Here is a 24,552-nt window from a genome sequence, read left to right on the forward strand (position 1 = left end):
AGCGATATATAAGTCTAAGTGCTACGGCTATTGCTCTCATATGCTCAAAATTAAAGGTGGGCTGAGCCGGGATCATAATTGAGAAGTGATCATCACAGTGCCTTTAAAAAAAAAACAAGGTGGAATCATGAGCCGAGGTGGCGCAGTGGTTAGGGTGCAGTACTGCAGGCCACTTCAGCTGACTGTTATCTGCAGTTCAGCGGTTCTAATCTCACTGGCTCAAGGTTGATTCAGCCTTCCATCCTTCCGAGGTGGGTAAAATGAGGACCCGAATTGTTGTTGGGGGCAATATGCTGACTCTGTAAACCGCTTAGAGAGGGCTGAAAACCCTATGAAGCGGTATATAAGTCTAACTGCTATTGCTATTGCTATGCTGATGCGAAGAAATAGTGCCCCAAGATCCACGAAGACAGAATTCTACCATATAGGGCCCAAAGTTATCAATAACCTCAGTTCAACTGTTTCATGAAGTTGTGTGGCTAAGGAGCAATGTCACACCTCTATGGTTGGTGCCTTATATGTTGACTGGGGCAGGAGTGTTAATGGCTTGCTCGCTAGCTAGTTGCTGCAGAAGAATAGAATAGCATAACGGAATATCCGAGATGGAAGGGACCTTGGAGGTCTTCTAGTCCAACCCGCTGCTTAGGCAGGAAACCCTATCACCTGGAGGGTAGAAGTTGAAATAGTTTACATCCAGGGTGTGAGGGGTATGTAGATATTGTCACGGCTCTCTTCCTGGCTCATGCAATATACGAGTCATCCATGGAAGGCAGGCATGGGAAAATGAAGGTCATATCTTGGTTTGGGTCCAATAGCAATAGCAATAGCAGTTAGACTTATATACCGCTTCATAGGGCTTTCAGCCCTCTCTAAGTGGTTTACAGAGTCAGCATATTGCCCCCACAGTCTGGGTCCTCATTTCACCCACCTCGGAAGGATGGAAGGCTGAGTCAACCTTGAGCCGGTGAGATTTGAACAGCCGAACTGCAGAACTGCAGTCAGCTGAAGTAGCCTGCAGTGCTGCACTTAATCACTGCGCCACCACGGCTCCAATGAGTTGCCCATATCTCACACCACCTACGGTGCCACTACGCATGTCTCCAGAAGCTTGGCAACTGTGCGTCAAGAGCCAAGCATCCAAATTTTGATCCTCCCGACCATGTGGACACTGTCATAAAGGGGGAAAAACGGCCATAATCATGTCTCCCCTTGTCCTTCTTTTCCAGTTTAATGAAAAGAAGGACTAGGGGAGACATGATAGCAGTCTTCCAAGATCTCAGGGGCTGCCCCAAAGAAGAGGGAGTCAAGCTATTCTCCAAAGCAATAGCAGTTAGCAGTTAGACTTATATACCGCTTCATAGGGCTTTCAGCCCTCTCTAAGCGGTTTACAGAGTCAGCCTATTTGCCCCCAACAATCCAGGTCCTCATTTTATCCACCTCGGAAGGATGGAAGGCTGAGTCAACCCTGAGCCGGTGAGATTTGAACAGCCGAACTGCAGAACTGCAGTCAGTTGAAGTAGCCTGCAGTGCTGCATTTAACCCCTGCGCCACCTCGGCTCCTGAGGGCAGAACAAGAAGCAATGGGTGGAAACCAATCAAGGAGAGAAGCGACTTAGAGCTAAGGAGAAATTTCAGAACAATTCATCAGTGGAACGACTTGCCTCCAGAAGTTGTGAATGCCCCAACACTGGAAGTCTTTAAGAAGATGTTGGATAGCCATTTGTCTGAAACGGTGTAGGGTTTCCTGCCTAGGCAGGGGGTTGGACTAGAAGACCTCCAAGGTCCCTTCCAACTCTGCTATTGTATTTGTATTTGTATAAGTTGCTTTTCCCACCCCAGTGTCGTTGCCACTCAATGAACTCTTGTAAGTCAAGGACAACTTGGAGCCCTATTAGAGTAGAGTCAATGCTTTCATCGTTGCTGTAGCTTCTCAGAGCATCTCGCAAAATTTTCCAAAGTTCCTACTCCTTGAGAGGTGTGTTCCCACATTGACCTCTGGATGGAATGATAAAATTGCTTGCTCCTTCCGGTGGTTGTTTTGATCGGCTCTCAGCAAAGGCTCGTCCACTTTTGGCCCGAGGCCCTCTTGAAGAAGGTCCAAAGTTCATGGCTGATACTATAAAATCCTGAACCAACGTAACTGCTGTAATTGGCGAGATAACGCCTGTGTAGAAGGTGACTTTTCCTTCTGACCCAGAATGGGGGTGGGGGCATTCATGAAAGGGACTCGTGACCTCTTCTGGGGGTTCACCCTCATGGCCCTAGGAAGAACTTCCAAGTTCTGAAAACTGTTCAGGTGAGAAAAAGGGGTATTTCTCTACTCATGTGATTTAATGGTGATGCAGTCAAAGTGAAATTACATACCACAATCCAGAGGTAGAAGATAGCATTTGAGAATATAGGGTGACATTACTTTTTCTTGATGAAAAACTTTCTTAAAGCAGATTTTTTAAATTGCTTTTTCCCTCTATAACATCTTACAATCATCACATTACCATTGTTATGTCATCATACCTGTACATATCAATCTTATATCGCTTCTATATTCATATACATTCATCTACAGTTCTATTTTTTCTCGGCTGGATTAACTTTATTCCTGTTATGCAACCATTTATACCAGTTATCCCAAATTTCATAGTGTTCAGACTCTCCTTTGTCTTTTAATCTTAATGTTAACTTGTCCATTTCTGCACAATCTCAAAATTTCTGAATCACTCATTCATCTGGGGGAATATTGCATTGTTTCCAGCATTGGGCAAGTGTTATTCTAGCTCTAGTGAAGTATGTATTTAATTTTCTTTCTATATTTCCCCTTGGTTATTCCCAGCAGAAAGAGTTGAAAAACTTTCATTTACGATACAATACAATAGCAGAGTTGGAAGGGATCTTGGAGGTCTTCTAGTCCAACCCCCTGCCTAGGCAGGAAACCCTATACCGTTTCAGACAAATGGATATCCAACATCTTCTTAAAGACTTCCAGTGTTGGGGCGTTCACAACTTCTGGAGGCAAGTTGTTCCACTGATTCATTGTTCTCACGGTCAGGAAATTTCTCCTCAGTTCTAAGTTGCTTCTCTCCTTGATTAGTTTCCACCCATTGCTTCCTTTTTTACAAACATTTTTAATTATGTATTGTCTTATATGTTAAAAGTTTGTCTCCCCCTCCCCTTTGGGTTGTGAGCCGCCCTGAGTCCCCCCAGGGAAAAGGGCGGCATATAAATAAACTTTTACAATCTACAACATGCTTGTCAACCATGCAAGGCAGAGGTGGTATTCATTTACCTTCCCTACCGGTTTGCAAAACTGAGCCACCTTTGTGCATGCCCATGGCCGTCCGCGCATTTTAGGCGAAAAAAAAATGGCCTAAATGGGATGCCATAGAGCCAGGGTGGGAAGGCGGGGAACTGGTCCGAACTGGTAGAATACCACCTCGGATGCAAGGTAATCCAGATAGGAAACACAACCAGGTTACTAGCTCGATTCTTTATCGTAAGGGTGACGTAGGAGAAGTAGTGGCAATACCTGTAGGTGGTGTCAAAAGAGGGACGAGCCTAGAATCTGTACGTAGCCACAAACAATTTAAGTCCAACTCATTTTGAATTCTGTGGATCCTTATCTAATTCCTAGCAGGGGCTAACCATTAGTGGATGCCTCACACTTACAGTATGTTAACAAAAGCTTGCAAATCTGGAAGTCTTTCTCCCCTCCTTTCCTCTTTATTTATTTGGCAACTGGAGAGAGAATGTCCTTTCTGGAATGTTTCCCACGCCCTCCCTCTCCTTCCTTTGACTGAGCTATCATTTACATGCCAGTTGTCCAGTGTGTGGCTCATCCTCCTGTCTCCGAAGATGATTCTTACATACCATTACACGCTGGAATACATTTGGCTCAGTGGTGGGTTTCAAAAATTGTTCGAACCTACTCTGTGGGTGTGGCCTCTTTTGTGGGAGTGGCTTGCTGCCCATGTGACCGGATATGAAGATGCCGACGACACTTGTCAGAACCATCTTAAATTACCTCACACACAGCACTGGCATGCATAAGAATAGGATGTAAACTTGTTTTTTTAAAGGCATCTTTGGTTTGCGTTAAAACAACTTCAACACACGCAACGTTCTGATTGCACCACAAACGCAGTAGTCATCCTTACCTTTCACAGAGGCACTGAGTTTTATAAATAGGAGCTTGATAGTGTAGAATAATCATATCCAAGGACCAGTGGTGGGTTTCAAAAAAGTTTGGAACCTCTTCTGTAGGTGTGGCCGGCTTTCCGGGTCCACTGGTGGGACCTCTTCTAACCGGTTCGGTAGATTTGACGAACCGGTTCTACCGAATAGGTGCGAACTGGTAGGAACCCACCTCTGATTTGGCTCCTTGGGAAACAACCAGCTGGAGTGTCCTATTTGCAGCACCTGAGATCTCTATTGGAAGCTGAGAGGGATGCTCCCTGGTGCTGAGGCTAGTCTCTAGTCTGAGGATGACAATGAATAAGAAGACTTCATTGTCCCCTCAGACCACAGACCGTATCCAACATGTGCCTGCAGTTGGGTGCGGTACAATAGGATACGGATTCCTGCGCCGGGCAAGAGTTAAATTAGACCCCCTGTCATTCTGTGCTTCTAGGATTCTAGAGAGCCAGTCTGATCTTAAGGCACCATGCTAGAAAGTGGGCGAATGGGAGTTCTTATGGTCCAACTTTCACAGCCATCCATCGCAACTGGGAAAACCATCACCTTGACTAGACACACTTGTATTGGCAGGGTGATGTCCCTGCTTTTTAGGATGCTGTCTAGATTTGCCATCGCAAGCGTCTTTTGATTTCTTGGCTGCAGCGATATACGGTATGTCTTATGTTCTATTGCTATCATCCCTCTGAACATTTCCAGGGGTGAAAAAATTGCTAATAATAATGTCTATCTCCTCCTGTTCTAGAAAAGTCATTTAGCCATTGAAAGCCGAACTGGTTTCTCTTCCATCTTTTTCTTCCCTCATTCCCTACTTTCCCCCGTGAAATAGAGCCGAGGTGGCGCAGTGGTTAGGGTGCAGTACCGCAGGCCACTTCAGCTGACTGTTATCTGCAGTTCAGCGGTTCTAATCTCACCGGCTCAAGGTTGACTCAGCCTTCCATCCTTCCGAGGTGGGTGAAATGAGGAGCCAGACTGTGGGGGCGATATGCTGACTCTGTAAACCGCTTAGAGAGGGATGAAAGCCCTATGAAGCAGTATATAAGTCTAACTGCTATTGCTATTGCTAAATATTGGTTTTCTACTGATGCGGCACCAAAATTGGCATTGTGGTTTTTGTTCCTTTGCCAAAAATGGCTTTGCCAAAATGGCCAAAATTTCCAGCGGCTTTGAGGATTTCTCTTGGATACCTCTTGATGGTGGTGGTTGAGATAACAGGTCTAAGTATAAACATGGACATGAACAAAACTAATGAGTACAGATAAATGGGGAGAGTAGGAGAGGGACGGAAGGCACGCTGGTGCACTTATGCACACCCCCTTTACGGACCTCTTAGGAATGGGGTGAGGTCCACGGTAGACAGTTTGAGGTTGAAGCTGTGCGGGGGTTTGAGGATGTAACAATGGAGTCAGGTAGAGCATTCCAGGCGTTGACCACTCTGTTGCTGAAGTCGTATTTTCTGCAATCGAGTTTGGAGCGATTTACCTTGAGTTTGCATCGATTGTTTGCGCGCGTATTATTGCAGTTGAAGCTGAAGAAGTCGTTGACAGGTAGGATGTTGTAGCAGATAATTCCGTGTACTAAACTTAAGTCAGACAGTAGGTGACTTAGTTCCAGCCCAAAATTTCGAGCCTGGTGGCGTAAGGGATTCTCCTGTGAGCAGAGGAGTGGAGGACTCTTCTCATGAAATACCTCTGGACTCACTCGAACGTATCAATGTCCGATATAAAGTGTGGATTCCAGGCGGACGAGCTGTATTCGAGAATTGGTCTGGCAAAGGTTTCGTATGCCCTAGTTTGCAGTACAGTGTTACCGGAGAAGAAGCTTCACAAAATTAGGTTAATTACTGGGGGAGTAATGCGGTTCTCAGTCTTCTCTCTGGAGCCTGCATGGATCATGTCTTTTGAACAGCTCCGCTAGAAGAAAAATTCTTCTTGATCTGTTCTCTTGAAGACGCAGGAATTCCTTGACTTAGCAACTACAATTGGGACCACAATGTCCATGCCTAAACGAGATCGTCGTTAAGCAGTTTGCAGTGGATCTTTTTCAACACAGCTGTTAAAGGAATTGTTGCGGTTATTCAGCGAATCTGGATTGCTCTGTTGACTATGCTTTTGTCGGAGAAGGTTGCAAATGGTGATCCCATCAACCTGGAACACCGCAAGGGATGCAAATAAATACAGGTCAATTTTTGATCATGCGACCACGGGGATGCTGAAACCGGTTGTTAAGTGCAAGGAGTAAGTGCAAGTCACTTTTTTTGAGGGCCTAATTTTGAACGGTTGCTAAATAAATGGCTTCAAGTCCAGATGCTGAGCTTGTCGATCAGAAAAGTTGGCAGTTTGGCGGTTCGAATCCCTAGCACTGCCTAAAGGAGTGAGCACCCGTAAAAAATGCTTTACTCTAGATGTATATGTACTATGTTAGGGATGTGGTGGCTCAGTGGCTAAGATGCTGAGCTTGTCGATCAGAAAAGTTGGCAGTTCGGCGGTTTGAATCCCTAGCGCCGCGTAACGGAGTGAGCTCCCGTGACTTGTCCCAGCTTCTGCCAACCTAGCAGTTCGAAAGCATGTAAAAAATGCAAGTAGAAAAATAGGAGCCACCTTTGGTGGGAAGGGAACAGCGTTCCCTGCGCCTTCGGTGTTGAGTCACGCCAGCCACATGACCACAGAGATGTCTTTGGACAGCGCTGGCTCTTCGGCTTTGAAACGGAGATGAACACTGCCCCCTAGAGTCGGGAACAATTAGCACATATGTGCAAGGGAAACCTTTACCTTTGTTCAGATAATAGTTGAAATATTTCCCAAGTTTTAGTCACCAGATGTTCAGAAGGACATCAACATCTTTGACTGCATAACAAGGAAATTTTAAAAAAAAGCTATCAAGGAGCTTAGAGAATCAACTCTTTAAGGAGAAGCAGAAGAAGACAACTGGGTAAGGATTACAAGTCACGAAAACTACAGTGACAAAGCGAAAGGTATTGTCACCCTTACCTGTCTGTCCAGGTGGACATCCTTGGGAATCAGGCCCAAATCATATCGGAGAAAGGACAACTTTGTTGTCCTTTCTCTGATATGATATGTGTGCCTAGTTTTCTATCTGGTTCTTTGATCGACGTGGTTTTTCCAGGTGGCATTCTTTGAAAGCTCCCTGTTCTCTGGGAAGTGTTTGTTCTGCAGCCGCGTGGCAGCCGAGGGAGCTCCAACAGGTTGTGGCGTGTTCTGATTTTGTTCCCAGCTTTTGAAAAAAAAAGAGAGAAAGAAAAATTATGAATAGAGGCTGCATTGTCATGGTGCTGATGGAAAGGTGCAATCATCGTGTATATTTTTTAAGTCTTTCAAGAAGATAGCATGTATTAAATGGCGGTAATTAAACATCATAAGTCTAGGCCCTCAGGCTGTGGATCTCCACATTTTGGAGGGGAGATTTCACTGGCTTTGAAAGACGGTTTTCTTAGTTATTTCTTCTGCCGACCATGATGCCTTTCTTCCAAGATGCTATTTGTGACTTGTTGCTGGAATTGGGTATGTCTCAGTGGTGGGATTGAAATAATTTAACGACTGGTTCTTTGACCTAATGATTTCTTCTAACAACCAGTTCACCAAACTGCTCAGAAAGTTAACAACCTGTTCTCCCAAAGTGGTGCGATCTGGCTGAATCCTACCTCTGGGATGTCTAGTGCAGTGTTTCTCAACCTTGGCAACTTGAAGATGTCTGGACTTCAACTCCCAGAATTCACCAGCCAGCATTCGCTGGCTGGGGAATTCTGGGAGTTGAAGTCCAGACATCTTCAAGTTGCCAAGGTTGAGAAACACTGGTCTAGTGTGATGAAAAGAAGGACTAGGAGTGACATGATAGCAGTCTTCCAGTATTTAAGGGGCTGCCCCAAAGAAGAGGGAATCAAGCTATTCTCCAAAGCACCTGAAGGCCGGACAAGAATCAATGGGTAGAAACTAATTAAGGAGAGAAGCAACTTAGAACTGAGGAGAAATTTCCTGACAGTTGGAACAATTAATCATTGGGACAACTTGCCTCCGGAAGTTGTGAATGCTCCAACACTGGAAGTTTTTAAGAAGATGTTGGATAACCATTTGTCTGAAGTAGTGTAGGGTTTCCTGCCTAAGGAGGGGGCTGGACTAGAAGACCTCCAAGGTCCCTTCCAACTCTGTTATTCTGACTTCATGCAACTCTTTTTTTACACCAGGAGGGAATCAGCTGTAGGTTCACCAAGGGACATAATATCATTTGTGTCCTGGGGGTTAAACATCAACTGTGCTCTGGCTGACACCACAACAGAACTGGTGGGTTTTGCTTTAGGTTGCGAAGAGCTTGTGGCTCGTTCCTTGGCTGAAACCATTTGCTTCACCCCACCATCTGACTCCTTCTTCTACTACCCTAAAAGTTCAACCCTTCAGGTTCAGCCAAGCAACCAGATCAATGCAGATGAAAACCATCTCACGCTTGTCTTCACCTGCTTTTGAGGAATCCAGAGTAGACGTTGTGGTAATTGGGAGTGTGCAACCAGCCTCACCTGCCTCATAAAGTCTTCTGAAAAGAACATAACAGGCAGGAATTCTGCCAACTATTACCATATAATAAAAGTTAACAACTTGTGGTTGCGTTCTGCACCAGTCACGTCCCTCGAAGCAGACGAGATGTCCAGAGTTATTTGAGGACAAGTTTCCTTCCGTCACGTCTCGCGGAGATTCTCTTTTAAAGCCTGTAATTGGCCCAGACCAAGGACACCGCCGTGGGACATGGTGGCTCAGTGGCTAAGACGCTGAGCTTGTCGATCAGAAAGGTCGGCAGTTCAGCGGTTCGAATCCCTAGCACCACATAACAGAGTGAGCTCCCGTGACTTGTCCCAGCTTCTGCCAACCTAGCAGTTTGAAAGCACGTAAAAATGCAAGTAGAAAAATAGGGACCCCCTTTGGTGGGAAGGGAACAGCGTTCCATGCGCCTTCGGTGTTGAGTCATGCTGGCCACATGACCACGGAGACGTCTTCAGGCAGCGCTGGCTCTTCGGCTTTGAAATGGAGATGAGCACTGCCCCCTAGAGTCGGGAACGACTAGCACAGATGTGCAAGGGGAATCTTTACCTTAAGGAAACGGCCAAGTTTAGAGAGCGTAAAGAAATTTATCCTTCCTCCGTCCCACAAACTCCACTTCTTTCCAACACTGATCATGTTCTCTAGTCGGGCAATGAAACGTCTGTAAGGAAACAACCAAGCTCCGAGAGCACCATGGACTCTGTGGTGAGGATGTAACTGGTAAAAATGTAAACTTTTTGTTGAGAAACTGTGGGTTGGACAAAAAAAGCTCTTTGTAATTCTTTCTTTTAGAATTATCCTTTGAGGGTGGAGGATTTTGAATGTGAGCTGTCCAAGGTTCAACCTCCAATTGGAGAAAACCTGAACCTGTGATGGTTTCTTTCTCCTCTAGCCACATCTCTGATTTTCATTAGCCAGTTGGGAGATTTTGAGCCAATTACCAGGAGACTGGGAGTTCTAGTCCCCCCACCACCACTTAGGCATGAAAGCCAGCTGAATTTCACCAGGAAATGATGAGTTGTAGTTCTGCCTTTGGCACGAAAGCTGACTGAACTTTGGGCCAATCCCCAGGAGAAAGTGAGTTCTAGTCCCACTTGGGGCATGAAAGCCAGTTAGATGTGCATGCAACTTCCTGTGCCCCGTTTTGGGCCTAGTAGACCTCCAGCAGCCTCTTGGGAGAAAAATAGCCACATCCCCGTGTCCCGTTTTGGGCCTAGTAGACCTCCAGCAGCCTCCTGGGAGCAAAAACAGCCACACCCCCCATTTCCTGTTTTGGGCCTAGTAGACCTCCAGCAGCCTCCTGGGAGAAAAATAGCCACATCCCCGTGTCCCGTTTTGGGCCTAGTAGACCTCCTGCAGCCTCCTGGGAGAAAAATAGCCACATCCCCGTGTCCCGTTTTGGGCCTAGTAGACCTCCTGCAGCCTCCTGGGAGCAAAAACAGCCTCACCCCACATCCCGTTTTGGGCCTAGTAGACCTCCTGCAGCCTCCTGGGAGAAAAATAGCCACATCCCCGTGTCCCGTTTTGGGCCTAGTAGACCTCCTGAAGCCTCCTGGGAGCAAAAACAGCCTCACCCCACATCCCGTTTTGGGCCTAGTAGACCTCCTGCAGCCTCCTGGGAGCAAAAACAGCCTCACCCCCATTTCCCGTTTTGGGCCTAGTAGACCTCCAGTAGCCTCTTGGGAGAAAAATAGCCACATCCCCGTGTCCCGTTTTGGGCCTAGTAGACCTCCTGCAGCCTCCTGGGACTAAAAACGGCTGCAGGGGGGCACCGCACCCCCACGCTCCCCCTGCCCCTGCGCATTTATGCGCATCTCCCGCATGCACCCCATCCCTTCCGCATGCTCAGCAGAGACCCCCCCAAACCAGCTGGACAGTGGGAGGCGCGCATGCTTGTGCGATGGAGCTGAGCTGGGGCGATGGTTCGCATGCACGGAGAGAAGGTTTTGCATGTCACCTGTGGCACAAGTGCCAAAGGTTCCCCATCACAAGAGCCGAGGTGGCGCAGTGGTTAGGGTGCAGCACTGCAGGCCACTTCAGCTGACTGTTATCTGCAGTTCAGCGGTTCAAATCTCACCGGCTCAAGGTTGACTCAGGCTTCCATCCTTCCAAGGTGGGTAAAATGAGGACCCAGACTGTGGGGGCGATATGCTGACTCTGTAAACCGCTTAGAGAGGGCTGAAAGCCCTATGAAGCGGTATATAAGTCTAACTGCTATTGCTATCGCTATTGCCATCACGACCTCTATCCCATGGTACAGACAGAAATTCTGCCTCTTTATGAAATCCAACATCGTCTTCCCATTGCATGTGTGAGTGTGAGCGTGTGATGGAGATCAAGATCCTAATCTAAGTTAAATATAGTCTGCCCCAAAGCCAAAAAGGGGGAGCAAAAATCTGACATCGCCGATAAAAACACACAAACTGCACTTTTAAAAGCGCTTGGAATGGTTTCATGCGGTGCCACCAAATTCAGCTCCGCGGAGAGACGTGAGCGCAAATACTTTTGTTGAAAATTCTTGTCTAAACAAGCCTGATTGTTACTTGACTCCCAAACATTTTCAGACTGGTTTTCCTTGGGAGGCAGCTTCAAAGTCCTCCCTTGCAGATAGGACTTGGGTGCGAGATAAATCTGTAAGCCCCGATTTGCACAAGACCTCAATAGTCTTCCAAACGGTTTTGCCAAACGGTTTTAACACCGGGAGGGGGGGGGATGTGTTGGACTGTTGAATTGCAGAGTTATAACTGTAGGAACTCCATGGCATTCAGCTCCAAAATTTTTCCATAGCTTTGGTTGGTAGAAGGGAAGCTCTTGTGTTAGCAATAGCAATAGCAGTTAGACTTATATACCGCTTCATAGGGCTTTCAGCCCTCTCTAAGCGGTTTACAGAGTCAGCCTATTTGCCCCCAACAATCCGGGTCCTCATTTTACCCACCTCGGAAGGATGGAAGGCTGAGTCAACCCTGAGCCGGTGAGATTTGAACAGCCGAACTGCCGAACTTGTGTTCCCAGCAGGCTGGAAGAACTTACAAATAAGAAGGGCAACATTTGTGGCCATATAAGAGAGAAAGTCAGAGACTCGGTGGCTCAGTGACTAAGACGCTGAGCTTATCGATCAGAAAGGTTGGCCGTTCGGCGGTTCGAATCCCTAGCACCGCGTAACGGAGTGAGCTCCCGTGACTTGTCCCAGCTTTTGCCAACCTAGCAGTTCGAAAGCACATAAAAAATTGCAAGTAGAAAAATAGGAACCATTTTTGGTGGGAAGGGAACATTGTTCCGTGCTCCTTCGGCGTTGAGTCATGCTGGCCACATGACCACGGAGACGTCTTCGGACAGCGCTGGCTCTTCAGCTTTGAAACGGAGATGAGCACCGCCCCCTAGAGTCTGGAACGACTAGCACATATGTTTGAGGGGAACCTTTACCTTTATCCTTAAGATAAAGTCTTGTATTCCCAGCAGGCAGGGAGACCTACATATGAGCAAGAGGGGCGCAAAGTTTTTGTTCAAAGAAAGGAAAAGAAGGCTTTCTCATCGCCTGGTTGATATTGTGCGTGGACCTTAGGTCTTAGATCAGGCCTTCTTCTTGGAGAGGTGAGGAATTGGGCATGACAGAGAGGACAATTCATGATGTGGGACTATTTTTTCCCCCATTAGGGAGATGAGATGGTGGGTGGGACACCGTGTTGGGCTGGTCTGGTCTGGTCTGAAGCACAGCCTTGGTTCAACCCATACTAGAAATAGGTGGAGATGTCCTTCTGACTACAATTCTCCCTGTTTTTCATATTCTCAATGTCCTTTTCTCCTCTCCCAATTTTCCTCTTTTGGATAGATTGCAGAAAGGGGAAAAGTCATGTTTGCAAGGGTCACATAAGATTGCTGTTTTGGAAGCCCACCGAGTGTCAGGCCTGCAATCATATTCCTTTTAGGATCTTTGGCCTGCCACACACTCTCTCTTATTTTACTATGCTGTTTCATTCGGGGGGGTAACTGGGAGGGGGAATAGTAAGGAGTAGAATTGCAGAATGTGTTGTTGTCAAAATAAAACATTTCTTTCTAGAAGCCCAAAGTCATTCTTTGTCTCCGCACCTCTGCACCTGACTGGAACTAGATGGGTGGAAATGCCAGCGTGGCAGTAGAAAATTGGACCATGGGATGGACTTGTGGGTGTGGTGGGGGCAAGATCGTGAACTTTCAACTGGGTGGAAAACCCAGGAAGCTTTCAGATTCAGCTTTTCCACAGATGTGCCAACATGTCTCTCTTATTAAATTGGAACTTTGATGAAAGCTCTGTCTTGGATTCTGATGTAGCAAAGGCATATCTGAGAGCCTGCAGAAGATACCATCTTAGCCTTGCTTGAAAAAATGTTGCTGCTTTTAGTGTTGCTACGAAACGTCTGGCATTGTAAACAATAATATGAGATTTTTGAATGGCCCATCTGAATAATTTACGGAATAATAATCTATATATGTATAAATGGCTGTGTGTGTGTGTTCCAGCATAACTCTGGAACGCCTCGAGCAATTTCAAGCAAATTTGATACAAAGATGACTTACTCTCTGGAGGCAAATACTGTGGGGGGTAAGACACCCCTAAAACCCCTCGGGGTGTGTGTTCTGTTAAGATATAGCCTGTTGTGCCTTAAAATGGATTCTACTGTACAGCACAGTGGAATTGCCATGGTAACGGCATGGAGGAAAAGGGGGAAAATCCAACATTAGAAATTACGTTTGGTTCAGACATTTCCCCCCCTATAAAGAAATACCTGGGCAACACCGAGTTATGGGCTAGTTATTACTAAAAATAGGGTTCATGATGCTGGATTTCAACCACCATTCGTGGTCCTAAAAGAAAAAACCCAGGAAGTCAAAATGTTGATTCCCCGTGGAAAAAAAGCTGGCTAAAGAATTGAATGTTGGTTAAACGTCACTTTTTTTTGAATACCCCAAGAAAGTAATCCTCCTTCTGAAATCCTGAAAATTTGACGTCTGTTTTTGTTGTATGTCTCTTTGTTTGTGTGTGTGTTTTAGGTTATGACGATGCAGCAGAAACGAACCTAATCTCCCGCCCCATCCACTCAGCCAAGCTGTTGCAAGAAAACCACCCTAGAACTATTCGCAGAAAAAGAAGTGTCGGTAAGGACTTTATTTTATTTTATAATGCACCAAGGCGCGCGGGAGAGTAATCTTTGGAAGGACTTTGGGGCTGGTGTAGAACTTAATTTTTTAAAAAAGGGGGAAAAATGCGTAAGAGGGGAAAGCATTTTGCAAACAAATAGAAAAGAGAGAGTGCACGCTATTGTTACTTATTTATTTTTTTCCCTTCGGTAGCTCGGTCATCTTCCAGGGTTATAATATTCTGGAAAAATGCCTGACATTCAATTTTCGTGTTCCTGCATGCTCCTGGTGAAACCTGAGAAAGGGAATGTAGTGTTGGTAGTTCTTTGAGTTCACTTCTTTGTAAACGAACTGGGGTTCTTTAAAAACTGAATGAAATAACAAGACTTCCCTCTTGCAAAAGAGGTTGTCTGCTGACCTTTTGTGTGACTCATGGTCTTCTGACCGAGGCTTCCCCAAAAAACCACGAAGCAGATTCCTGGTCCCAGCAAAACCCCTTTTATTAAACGAACGTGAATTCCTCTCATTCACCTTCAGCCAAGGCCTGGCAAACAGTCTTCCAAAGGTGAAGTTATGACCACAGACCTTATGTAGCTTGGAAAGCTGCCATGTCAATATTTCCCCAAATGAGGTGCTGTGCAAGGAAAGACTTGGGCACAGAGTCTCTGAGATTCACGGACAGATCTTCACACTCCTGGAACGAATCTGAATGAACGAATTGTTTCCTGCAAAAGCCCCTTTCGCTCCTCTTTTATGTCCTATGGGAGGGGCCATTCACCTTCCACCTGTGGCTTCACTCCCAAGTCGACCCTGATTTCTGAGCTGTTCTTTTCTTCTGGCAGCTCTGCGCATGCGCACACTGGGAACAGGCCCCAGCTGTTCCTCTGCCTCACTGCTGTCTAGCTCCGAAGGCAGCCGAGAAATGCAAGATTGCCTTGCCCCCCCCCCCCTGCCTCCAACGCAGAGCCCTCATCAGAGCCTTCCCCAGACTCCATGACTGGCCCATGTTCCTCCCCAACCTCCTCACTGTCCGACTCTGCTGCCAGCTCTGATGGTCGCTGGCGGGCCACAACACATGGCTCAATTTCCCTTCTCTTTGATTTTCTGCTTCTCTGAGTTCTCTGTTGGATCTCGGTTCTCTTGAAGGACAGGCTGTGTTCCATAATTCTTCATCCCTTGGGGAGTCTACCTGTCGTACCTCTGCCTGCGTCCCCATGCTTGCCTTCTTTTCAAGTGGAACGTTGAGATGCTGTTGGGAATATAAATGGTAGTTCTTGACTTATGTGGCTGCAATTCAATCAGAATTTCTGTTGCTAAACAAGGCAGTTCTTAAGTGAGTCGCATCCAACAATACAACCTGACGAGGAGGAAGAGGATAGATCTAGGTTAAGGAGAAGGAGGACCGGGGGTGATGCAATAGCAGGGTTCCAATATCTAAGGGGCTGCCACAAGGAGGAGGGGGGGGGTCAGCCTATTCTCTGAGGTAGCTGAAGGCAGGACAAGAAGCAATGGATAGAAACACATCAAGGAGAGAAGCAATGTGGAACTAAGGAGAAATTTCCCGACAGTGAGAACAATTAACTAGTGGGATGCCTTTCCTCCAGAAACCTCCATCACTGGAGGTTTTTAAGAAGAGATTGGAGAACCGTTTGCCTGAAATGGCATAGGGCCGCAATTGTGCCATTCCGCCTCTTCCCTCTGCTCAACCTTTGGGTAGCATGCTGGGTGGTCAAGTGGTGCGCTGGCCAGCAGATTTTCGGCCTTGATTTTCAGCTGTTTTTCACCCTCCGGAGGCTTCCCTGAAGCCTCCGGAGGGCGAAAAACGGCCCAACAGGCAACCCGGAAGTCCCTTCCTGAACTTCTGGTTTCCATGTTGGGCTGTTTTTCACCCTCCCCAGGCTCCAAGAAAGCCTCTGGAGCCTGGGGAGGGTGAAAAACGGAGCTACTGAGCCCACCGGAAGTCAGAAAATGGGCTGTTTCTGGCCTCTGTGGATGCAGGGAGGCCGTTTTTGCCCTCCCCAGGTTCCAAGAAAGCCATGCACGCATGCACGGGGCAGCAAGGGGGGGGGTTCATGCATGAATGCACAGGGGGCACGGTGCAGAGGTGGATTAAATTACTGGGGTGGGCATGCAGGCATGCCCAATAGTGCATGTTTTTGGCACCTGAGGCAAACAAGGTTCACCATCACTGCCTGATCATCGGGTTGGACTAGAAGATCTCCATGTTCCCTTCTGTTAATCTGTTAGATGATTAAGAAGAGGAGGAAAATGAACAGCCTTTTAATACCTCCTTCCTTGTGCAAAACTCCGGGGCATCCCTTTGATTGTCCTCTAGATGTACCTTCAAAAGAATCCTGTGGGATGAATTGGGCTGAGAAAGAGCATCTTTGGTGATCAAGTGGAAACTTGAATTTGGTTCTTTCCAGGCCAAGACCAACATCTTCCACGGTTCTTTCCCATTTTAGGAACTGGTTCAGCCACCTGTTTGCGTCAAGTACATTCACTGCCAAAATACACAGGAATAACTACGAGGAGGATCCCATCTCAAGGAATGCATTGCCACCAGAGTTGGAAAAAATAGTACTAACAGAGAAGTAACAGAGTAGTACAGTCAAATATAGTTGGCTGCAATAAGAAGGGAAATTGCTATAAATAAATATATATATATATTTCCAGACCTTTCCCTGCTGCTCGTACAAGTTTGGATTGTGTCCTTACCCTACTTTGAGAAGCAGCCTAAAACTGTGAAGGGATGGAACAGGACAGAGGTTTCCTGAACCAAATGTAAGAGAAGAACAAGAAGAGCTAGAGGGTGGAGTGAAAGGAGTCATCAGCTTAGAATCCTTACGTTCCCACAAAGGATTCAATTCCAACTCCTTCTGAATTCAGTTGACTTTTAGCTGGTGCCAATTTAGCGTTGAACGTAGTGGGCCAGATTCTTGTCTAGAGGCCTGAGCAATAAATATTGTGAGGTGCAACTTAATATGGGGGTCCTTATTTTTTTGCACCTGACTTAAATTGATAAAATAGGAATATGGGCACCTGGGACCAAAGAATTATCCTCCGATTCCTCTGAATATTCCCTGCCTTTCCTCAAGAACTCTGGCCAGTTTTTGGCAAAGGAACCCAGAGGTGTCAGAATCGAACCCAGGGCGTTCTGTATGCAAAGCAAGGGTTCTATTGTGAGCTGGGATGGCACAGGGGTTAGAATGCAGTACTGCAAGCTGCCAGCAGTTCGGCAGTTCAATTCCCACAGGCTCCAGGTTGACTCAGCCTTCCATCCTTCTGAGGTGGGTAAAACGAGGACCCAGATTATTAGGGGCAAGAGGCTGACTCTGTAAACCTGCTTAGAGAGGATTGTAAAAGCACCGTGAAGTGTTATATATGTCTAAGGGCTATTCCTATTCTGAGTCCCAGAATCTCCAGAACTGTAAAACCTACAAACTTGAAATTTGGCACGCATGTTCCTCTTGGCCTCTAGGTGATCGCTAAGAAAGGATTTTTCGAAATGACCATCACATCTGACTCCACCATCACGCTTCTCATTTCCCCTTTCTACAGAGGAAGCCATTCCTGCAGTCTGCAAGACGCGGACGGTGATCTACGAGATCCCTCGGAGTCAAATTGATCCGACTTCTGCCAACTTTCTGATATGGCCTCCCTGCGTGGAAGTGAAGCGGTGCACCGGATGCTGCAACACCAGCAGTGTGAAGTGCCAACCCTCGCGGATACACCACAGAAATGTCAAGGTGAGGGGTAAGACAGAATGCTGTCTGATCGGGGCTGGGTATCCATGTCGGTCCTTTGTAATAATATCCAGAGTAGCAACCGTTCACATTCTCAACCTGGGCAGCTGTTGGGAAATTCCCAGCTAGGTAAGAAGGAGGATTCAAACAAGGAACTAGCCTTGAATCCTTGCACAGCTGCAAGAAGGAATAAACCTGAACATCCCCTCCAAGTTCCATGAAACCTTATCTTGTTGTTCCTAGAGAAGGCAAGGTCACGATGGGTGGCATCCAAGACAATTAATCAGTCAGTCAATCAATCAATCATTTAATTAATTCATTAAATGGGTTTCCCAAAACTCCATGGGGCAAATTAGAAATCCTTTGAATCCCAGTGAAACTGCAGGTTTTTAATTCACCAATGCAATTGTTCCATCTTAACGTGGCCGATACATATAAAATCTAAATGCCACTCATGCGTCATCACAAAATCTCCAGAACTGTAAAACCTACACACTTGAAATTTGGCACGCATGTTCCTCTTTAGCTTCTAGGTGCTCGCTAAGAAAGGATTTTTCGAAATGACCATCAGATCATCAGCATTCCTTATATGGTGTTATATTACGTCGAGGCTAAGGAGCTAGATGTTCTACTCCCCCTCCCCATCTGAAAGGAACTCTGTTCCAACTGCCAGTTGCTTTATATTGGCGTGACTTATCCAGACATGTTTTTGGGTATCACATGGGTATCCAGCTAGTGTGTATGTGGGGCAACTTTTGCCTGGGGCATGGAGCGTACCCCCATCTTTTGGGGTCCCCCCCCGCAGCCCTGATTTCTGGTTTTCATGGCTTCATAATCCATTTCAACCTTTTCTGCACTAGCCCTTTTCAATGTGTGAATGCAAACAGAAGGGCTAAACAGGAAACACCTTAAACACACAACCTGGGAGCGAGATAAGGTAGCTATTGTGTGCTCAAGTGGCCAAGTCCTGACTTCCTTGAGGTCAACTGCATTTCAAATTCTTTCCGAGCATTTTTGCTTCCCTTTCTTGGCGCTTCCTTTTTGTATAGGGAATCAGCTGCCGCTGTCATTTTCCTGGGTGGAATTCAAATAAAAGTGTTCGGACGGAAGAACATTCAACCCCTTCTGATGGTGGTTTCTGGGAGTAGGTGAAGAATGGGTTGTGGAGCTTAATTGTGCATGCATGGCAGTGGTGGGTTTCAAAAATTGTTCGAACCCACTCTGTGGGTGTGGCCTCCTTTGTGGGAGTGGCTTGCCACCCATGTGACCGGATGGGAGTGGCTTGCCGCCCATGTGACCGGATATGAAGATGCCGACGAGACTTGTCAGAACCACCTTAAATTACCTCGCACACAGCACTGGCATGTATAAGAATATGATGTAAACTTGTTTTTGAAAAGGCATCTTTGGTTTGCGTTGAAACAACTTTAAAACGCGCAATGTTCTGATTGCACCACAAACGCAGTAGTCATCCTTGCCTTTCACAGAGGCACTGAGTTTTATAAATAGGAGCATGATAGTGTAGAATAATCATATCCAAGGACCAGTGGTGGGTTTCAAAAAATTCTGGAACCTCGTCTGTAGGTGTGGCCTGCTTTCCGGGTCCACTGGTGGAACCTCTTCTAACCGGTTCGGTAGATTTGACGAACCGGTTTTACTGAATAGGTGCGAACTGGTAGGAACCCACCTCTGATGCATGGGTGTGCGTGTGACGTGTTTGAGGTGGCGTTTTGCACCTCCTGGAGTTAGTTATAACCCTGGATGCATAGGGAAGTAAAACAGCAGGAGGAGAACACCTGATTGTCCTTCTTACATACTCTCACAGCTTTGCTGTGAAACAATAACATGACTCAGGAGAGATTTTGAATGTTTTTAAAAATAAAATCCTGCTCAACCAGCTCTCCTTAATTAAATATTATCTAGGCTAAATGATGGGACGCGGTGGCTCAGTGGCTCAGACGCTAAGCTTGTCGATCAGAAAGGTTGGCAGTCTGGCAGTTTGAATCCCTAGCGCCTTGTAACGGAGTGAGCTCCAGTGACTTGTCCCAGCTTCTGCCAACCTAGCCGTTCGAAAGCAAGTAAAAAATGCAAGTGGAAAATAGGGACCACCTTTGGTGGGAAGGAAACAGCGTTCTGGGTGCCTTCGGCGTTGAGTCATGCCAGCCACATGACCACAGAGACGTCTTCGGACAGCGCTGGCTCTTCGGCTTTGAAATGGAGATGAGCACCGCCCCCTAGAGTTGGGAATGACTAGCACATATGCGCAAGGGGAACCTTTGCCTTTTATTGTTCATAGCTATACACAAGAATCTACGGTGCTAGATAAGAGTTAGAGGAATTCAAGAGGAGTTGGATTTAGAGACCGCTTGTCCTAAGGAGTCCAGGTTGATACCTTGCTTAACTCCACCCTGCCTGAACTTCTCTTACACTCAGTTGGGATAGCAGAAGCTACCACATGAATGAATTGATTGGCAGTTGTCTTCGGTTTGTCCAAGCATTCCCAGACACTTCTGGCTTCAAAGAAGATAGTTATAAACGGGAAGGATGGTTTTTTAACCAAGCTGGTTGAAGACCTTGAGAACATCCAATGGAATTTAGATGTTTTTCTCCCCCCCTCCCTCTTTAAACAGCAGACTTCTTTGATGCTGTAGCAATGGTGGGACATTTTTGGAGACCTTTAGCTCTACGGTTGCAAATAGCTCTTTAGAAAATAGCTGTCGGGTGGTGGTGGAGTGCATGTTTTGGAGGCAAAGGATTCCATACTCCATCCTAAGTTCTTCAGGCGGGGCTGGGAGACATGTCTGGAACCCTCAAGAATGTCTACTATTCATGGTTGATCATGCTGGACCAGCTAAACCTATAGTTAGCTTGCTATAAAGCAGAGTCACCAACCTTTTGGACCTCAGGGAGCACTAAATTCATAATTTTAAATCCCGTAGACCACTAATATGAATTAGTGATGGGATGGGGTCCTTCAGGCACTTAGCTTGGCCACCTGTTAGTGCAGAGAAGCGTGTGGGATCCACTCTAGCTTTGCTGTCCATTGCAGCTAGGAATCTCAAATACGGCCAAGAATGAATGTTTGTCTTGTAGCCAGCCTGGGCGCTAGATTTTCCCCCCCTACAAACTCTGTCTTTCGGGGAGCCCGGCCAAAGTTTCACGCACCGCTCACAGAAGCACCTCGACTCCCAGGGAGGGAGGGAAGGGCTGGAGTACTAAACAGGCAGCCAAGCTAAGTGCCTGAAGGACCCCATCCCATCAGCAAGCGGGAGTAATTGCTTCGGCGGGCCATATCCGGCCCAGGGGCCGTAGTTTGAGGATCCCTGATTTAGTGCATTATTTAAAAAAGGCAAAAATGCAAGGATTTTTCGGCGGACCACCAATGTTTTCTCGCAGATTCTCAGTGGTCCAAGGACCACCAGTTGCTGATCACTGCTATAAAGCATCTTCTCATGTTCTTTGCTTGTCTGTCTTTCGCCTGGTTGTCCACGGATCCCGGATTTCTGTTCATCATAAGAGGGGAAACGGGTATTTTCTAAGAAAAGATTCTTTGGATGCGATGTTTTTGGAAGCAGACTTCTGAGAGTGGATCCCAGTTTACTCGAAGTCACGCCTGGAACAAAAATAACAATAGCCCGCTGCAAAGGTCTTGAGAAGGATCCTCCCTCGGCTTAATGTTAATTAAAAAAATGAGAGAAGTTAAATGAGAGTGGTGTGTCCTTTGTCTGAATTGTGACCTTTCTGTCACACCAGTGGCTTCCCCCCCAAAAAAATCCATGTTTCTTTCTTTGGTGACTTTCAACACTCTTTCGCTCTCCCTTTCTCCTTGTCTTCGATATAATTAATTGTTTCACATGCTCTTTGGAATTCTGGGGTTTTGGGGAGGATGAATGGGGGCCTGTGTCCCACAATCCTGAAGATTCTCTTTCCTAGTCATGCAGAAAGTGGTGGAGATGTCTGCTTCGCTTCTTCCCAGAAGTGAGTGAAAAGCTCTCCTTGTTCTACTTCCACTGTGTCAAGTTTTATGTTTTAAACCCTTCTACTTATTTTATTTTATTACCGGAAGTGGAAGGCCCCCATGTTTCTTAGTTTGGTTTTTATTAACAAGATGGAGAAGACAATTGGTCAGTCCTTGGTGAAATTTCCGGTGAGTTAGGAAACCTTTCAGTGTAGAAGAAAAGCTGCCAGGCCAAAGGAAGAGATGGAGGCCTTCAGGATTGACATCCAAAATGAAGTATATAGCATCTTTAATCCACCCGATGATGGAGGAGGAGGAGGAAGAGAAGAAGGAAAGGGAGAAGGGGAGGGAGAAAAGAAAGAGGAGAAGGAGAAGAGGAAGAAGAAAGGAAGGAGGAGGAGAAGGAGAAGGGGAAGAGAAGGGGAAGGAGAAGGGGAAGATGAGGAGGAGGAGGAGAAGGAGAAGGAAGAAAAGGAAGGAGGAGAAGAAGGAGAAGGGAGAAGAAGAAGGGAGGAAAAGGAAGGAGGAGGAGAAAAAGAAGGAAGGGGGAAGGGGAGGGAGAGGGAGAAAAGAAAGAGGAGGAGAAGGAGGAGGAGAAGAAAGAAAAGGAGAAGAGGAGGAGAAGGAGAAGAGAAGGTGAAGGAGAAGGGGAAGAAGAAGAAGGAAGAAAAGGAAGGAGGAGAAGAAGGAGAAGGGAGAAGAAGAAGGAAGGATGAGGAGAAAAAGAATGAAGGAGGAGAAGGGCAGGGAGAGGGAGAAAAGAAAGAGGAGGAGAAGGAGAAGAGGGAGAAGAAAGAAAAGGAGAAGAGAAGGGGAAGGAGAAGAGAAGGAGGAGGAGAAGGGGAAGAAGGAAGAAAAATGAAGGAGGAGAAGAAGGGGAAGGGAGAAGAAGAAGGGAGGAAAAGGAAGGAGGAGGAGGAGAAGGAGAAGAGAAGGAGGAGGGTAAAAAGAAGGGAGGAGGAGGAGGAGAAGAAGGCAAAGGGGCAATGGAAGAGGAAGAAGAGGAATAGGAAGGGAAAGAGGAAGAACATTCTTTTTCCTCCTTCTTCCTCTCTGGGATCAGGAGAATGATGAGTAGGGGAAGGTTGAGAAATACAGATTTAGTGAAGATTGGGAAACGGGGGTAAGCTAGAGTGAAAAAATACGATTCATGCCATTCTCCCCAACATGGACTGATAGGCTCAGCCATCTCTTGTCTAAATCAATGCCGCCTTTTTTATTATTTCATTTTGGACGACTTGGACCAGCCGAATGGAAATGCTTTTATTCTCCTAAGATTTTAAGTGGGCAATTTGTGGTTGTGGCTTTTGGTGTTATTTTTAGGAGCTGTTTTTCTTCGGTTTCGTTGCTTGGCCTTCGAGCCTCTCCCCTGCCTTCCCCCGGAACGCCGGAATAAATGCTCGGCGAAGTGATTCATCTTAAGAACTCTCCTTAAGTTCTCTTCACCTTCCTAAGGACGCGAGATGGTTTACATTTTAACCTTCCCTGGAATAAAGACGCTTGTAGGTTTTGACGGTGGTCCAACTAATGACGTCCAACGGCATTAATTCAAGGATAGGGGATCTAAACGTGATATCACACTGCAAATCCAAGGGTTAGCTATGATGGAGAATGGTGGCAACCAGGTTTGATGGAATCATGGAATCATGGTGGTGAAGGGGACCTTGGAGGTCTTCTAGCCCAAGCCCCTATCCAAGGCAGGAGTCTTTAACTTTTCTTGAAAACCTTCGGTGATAAGAACATCCACAACGCCTGGAGGGAAGCTATTCCATTGAGTGATCATTCTCCCTGGTAGGAAATTCCTTCTTGTTTCCATGTTGGATCGCTGTCTGATGAGTTTCCACCCATTGCTTCTAGTCCTACCCTCGGGGGCTATGGAGGATGAATCATGCCCTCTTCCTTGTGAAAGCCCGCTAGTGGTGGAGTCTTCTTCTTCTTCTTCTTCTTCTTCTTCTCTTCTTCTTCTTCTTCTTCTTCTTCTTCTTCTTCTTCTTCTTCTTCTTCTTCTTCTTCTTCTTCTCTCCTCCTCCTCCTCCTCCTCCTCCTCCTCCTTTTTCTTCTTCTTCCCCCTCCTCCTTCTTCCTCCTCCTCTTCCTCCTCCTCCTTCTCCTCTTCTTCTTCTCCTCCTCCTTCTCCTCTTCTCCTCCTCCTCCTTCTCCTCTTCTTCTCCTTCTCCTCTTCTTCCTCCTCCTTCCTCCTCTTCCTCCTCCTCCTCTCCTCCTCCTCTTCTTCTTCTTCTTCTCCTCCTCCTCTTTTTTCTTCTTCCCCTCCTCCTCCTTCTTCCTCCTCTTCTTCTTCCTCCTCCTCCTCTTCTTCCACCTCCTCCTCTTCCTCCTCCTCCTTTTTCTTCTTCCCCCTCCTCCTTCTTCCTCCTCCTTCCTCCTCCTCCTCCTTCTCCTCTTCTTCTCCTTCTCCTCTTCTTCCTCCTCCTTCCTCCTCCTCTTCTTCCTCCTCTTCTCCTCCTCCTCTTCTTCTTCTCCTCCTCCTCCTCTTTTTTCTTCTTCCCCTCCTCCTCCTTCTTCCTCCTCTTCTCCTCCTCCTCTTCCTCCCCTCCTCTCTTTCACCTCCTCCTCCTCCTCTTCCTCCTCCTCCTCCATCTGATGTAGATCCAGGTCTCCTAGTTCTACATTAAACAGGTCTTGGCAATGAAGATCTTAGTAGCTAAATTAATGACTACTCTCCATGTATCCAATTGTCTTTGAGTAACAAGATCCCTCTACAATTTCCCCCATCCAGCCTATGATTCCAATGCTCTCTTTGGTCCTGCTTTTTTGAGAGGACAGGCGAATGCTGTAAATCCCTCTGCTTCTCCAAACGTCTCATCAGTTAATTCCTTTCTCCCCAAAATGTAATCTAACCCTCCTTGCTCGAGACGCGTTAGGCAAACAAGCTGGGCTGCTCAGCTGTTTCCTTTTGTGCCTCTCTGCCTTTGTGTTGCCTATTTAAACCCCAACAGAATGTCAAAACTTTGGCCCTCTGACCCCTGCCAGCCTTTCGG

The 24,552-nt window shown here is 46.6% G+C and overlaps 1 protein-coding gene across 2 annotated transcripts in view; it reads left to right on the top strand.

Annotated features, from left to right (window-relative positions):
• Positions 1-24,552, top strand: part of PDGFA (platelet derived growth factor subunit A) — a 61,694-nt gene that overhangs the window by 25,238 nt on the left and 11,904 nt on the right. For both annotated transcript variants that reach the window (XM_087728507.1, XM_087728508.1), the window contains exons 3-4: positions 13,764-13,868; positions 17,412-17,599. In XM_087728507.1, coding sequence (XP_087584633.1) covers positions 13,764-13,868; positions 17,412-17,599 — 293 coding nt within the window. The remainder of the gene's footprint in view (positions 1-13,763; positions 13,869-17,411; positions 17,600-24,552) is intronic.

This window comes from Thamnophis sirtalis, unplaced genomic scaffold (assembly GCF_051295495.1).
Source record: "Thamnophis sirtalis isolate CommonGarterSnake01/CBP01778 unplaced genomic scaffold, rThaSir2_p1.2 scaffold_14, whole genome shotgun sequence".
In the NCBI taxonomy this organism is placed as follows: domain Eukaryota; kingdom Metazoa; phylum Chordata; class Lepidosauria; order Squamata; family Natricidae; genus Thamnophis; species Thamnophis sirtalis.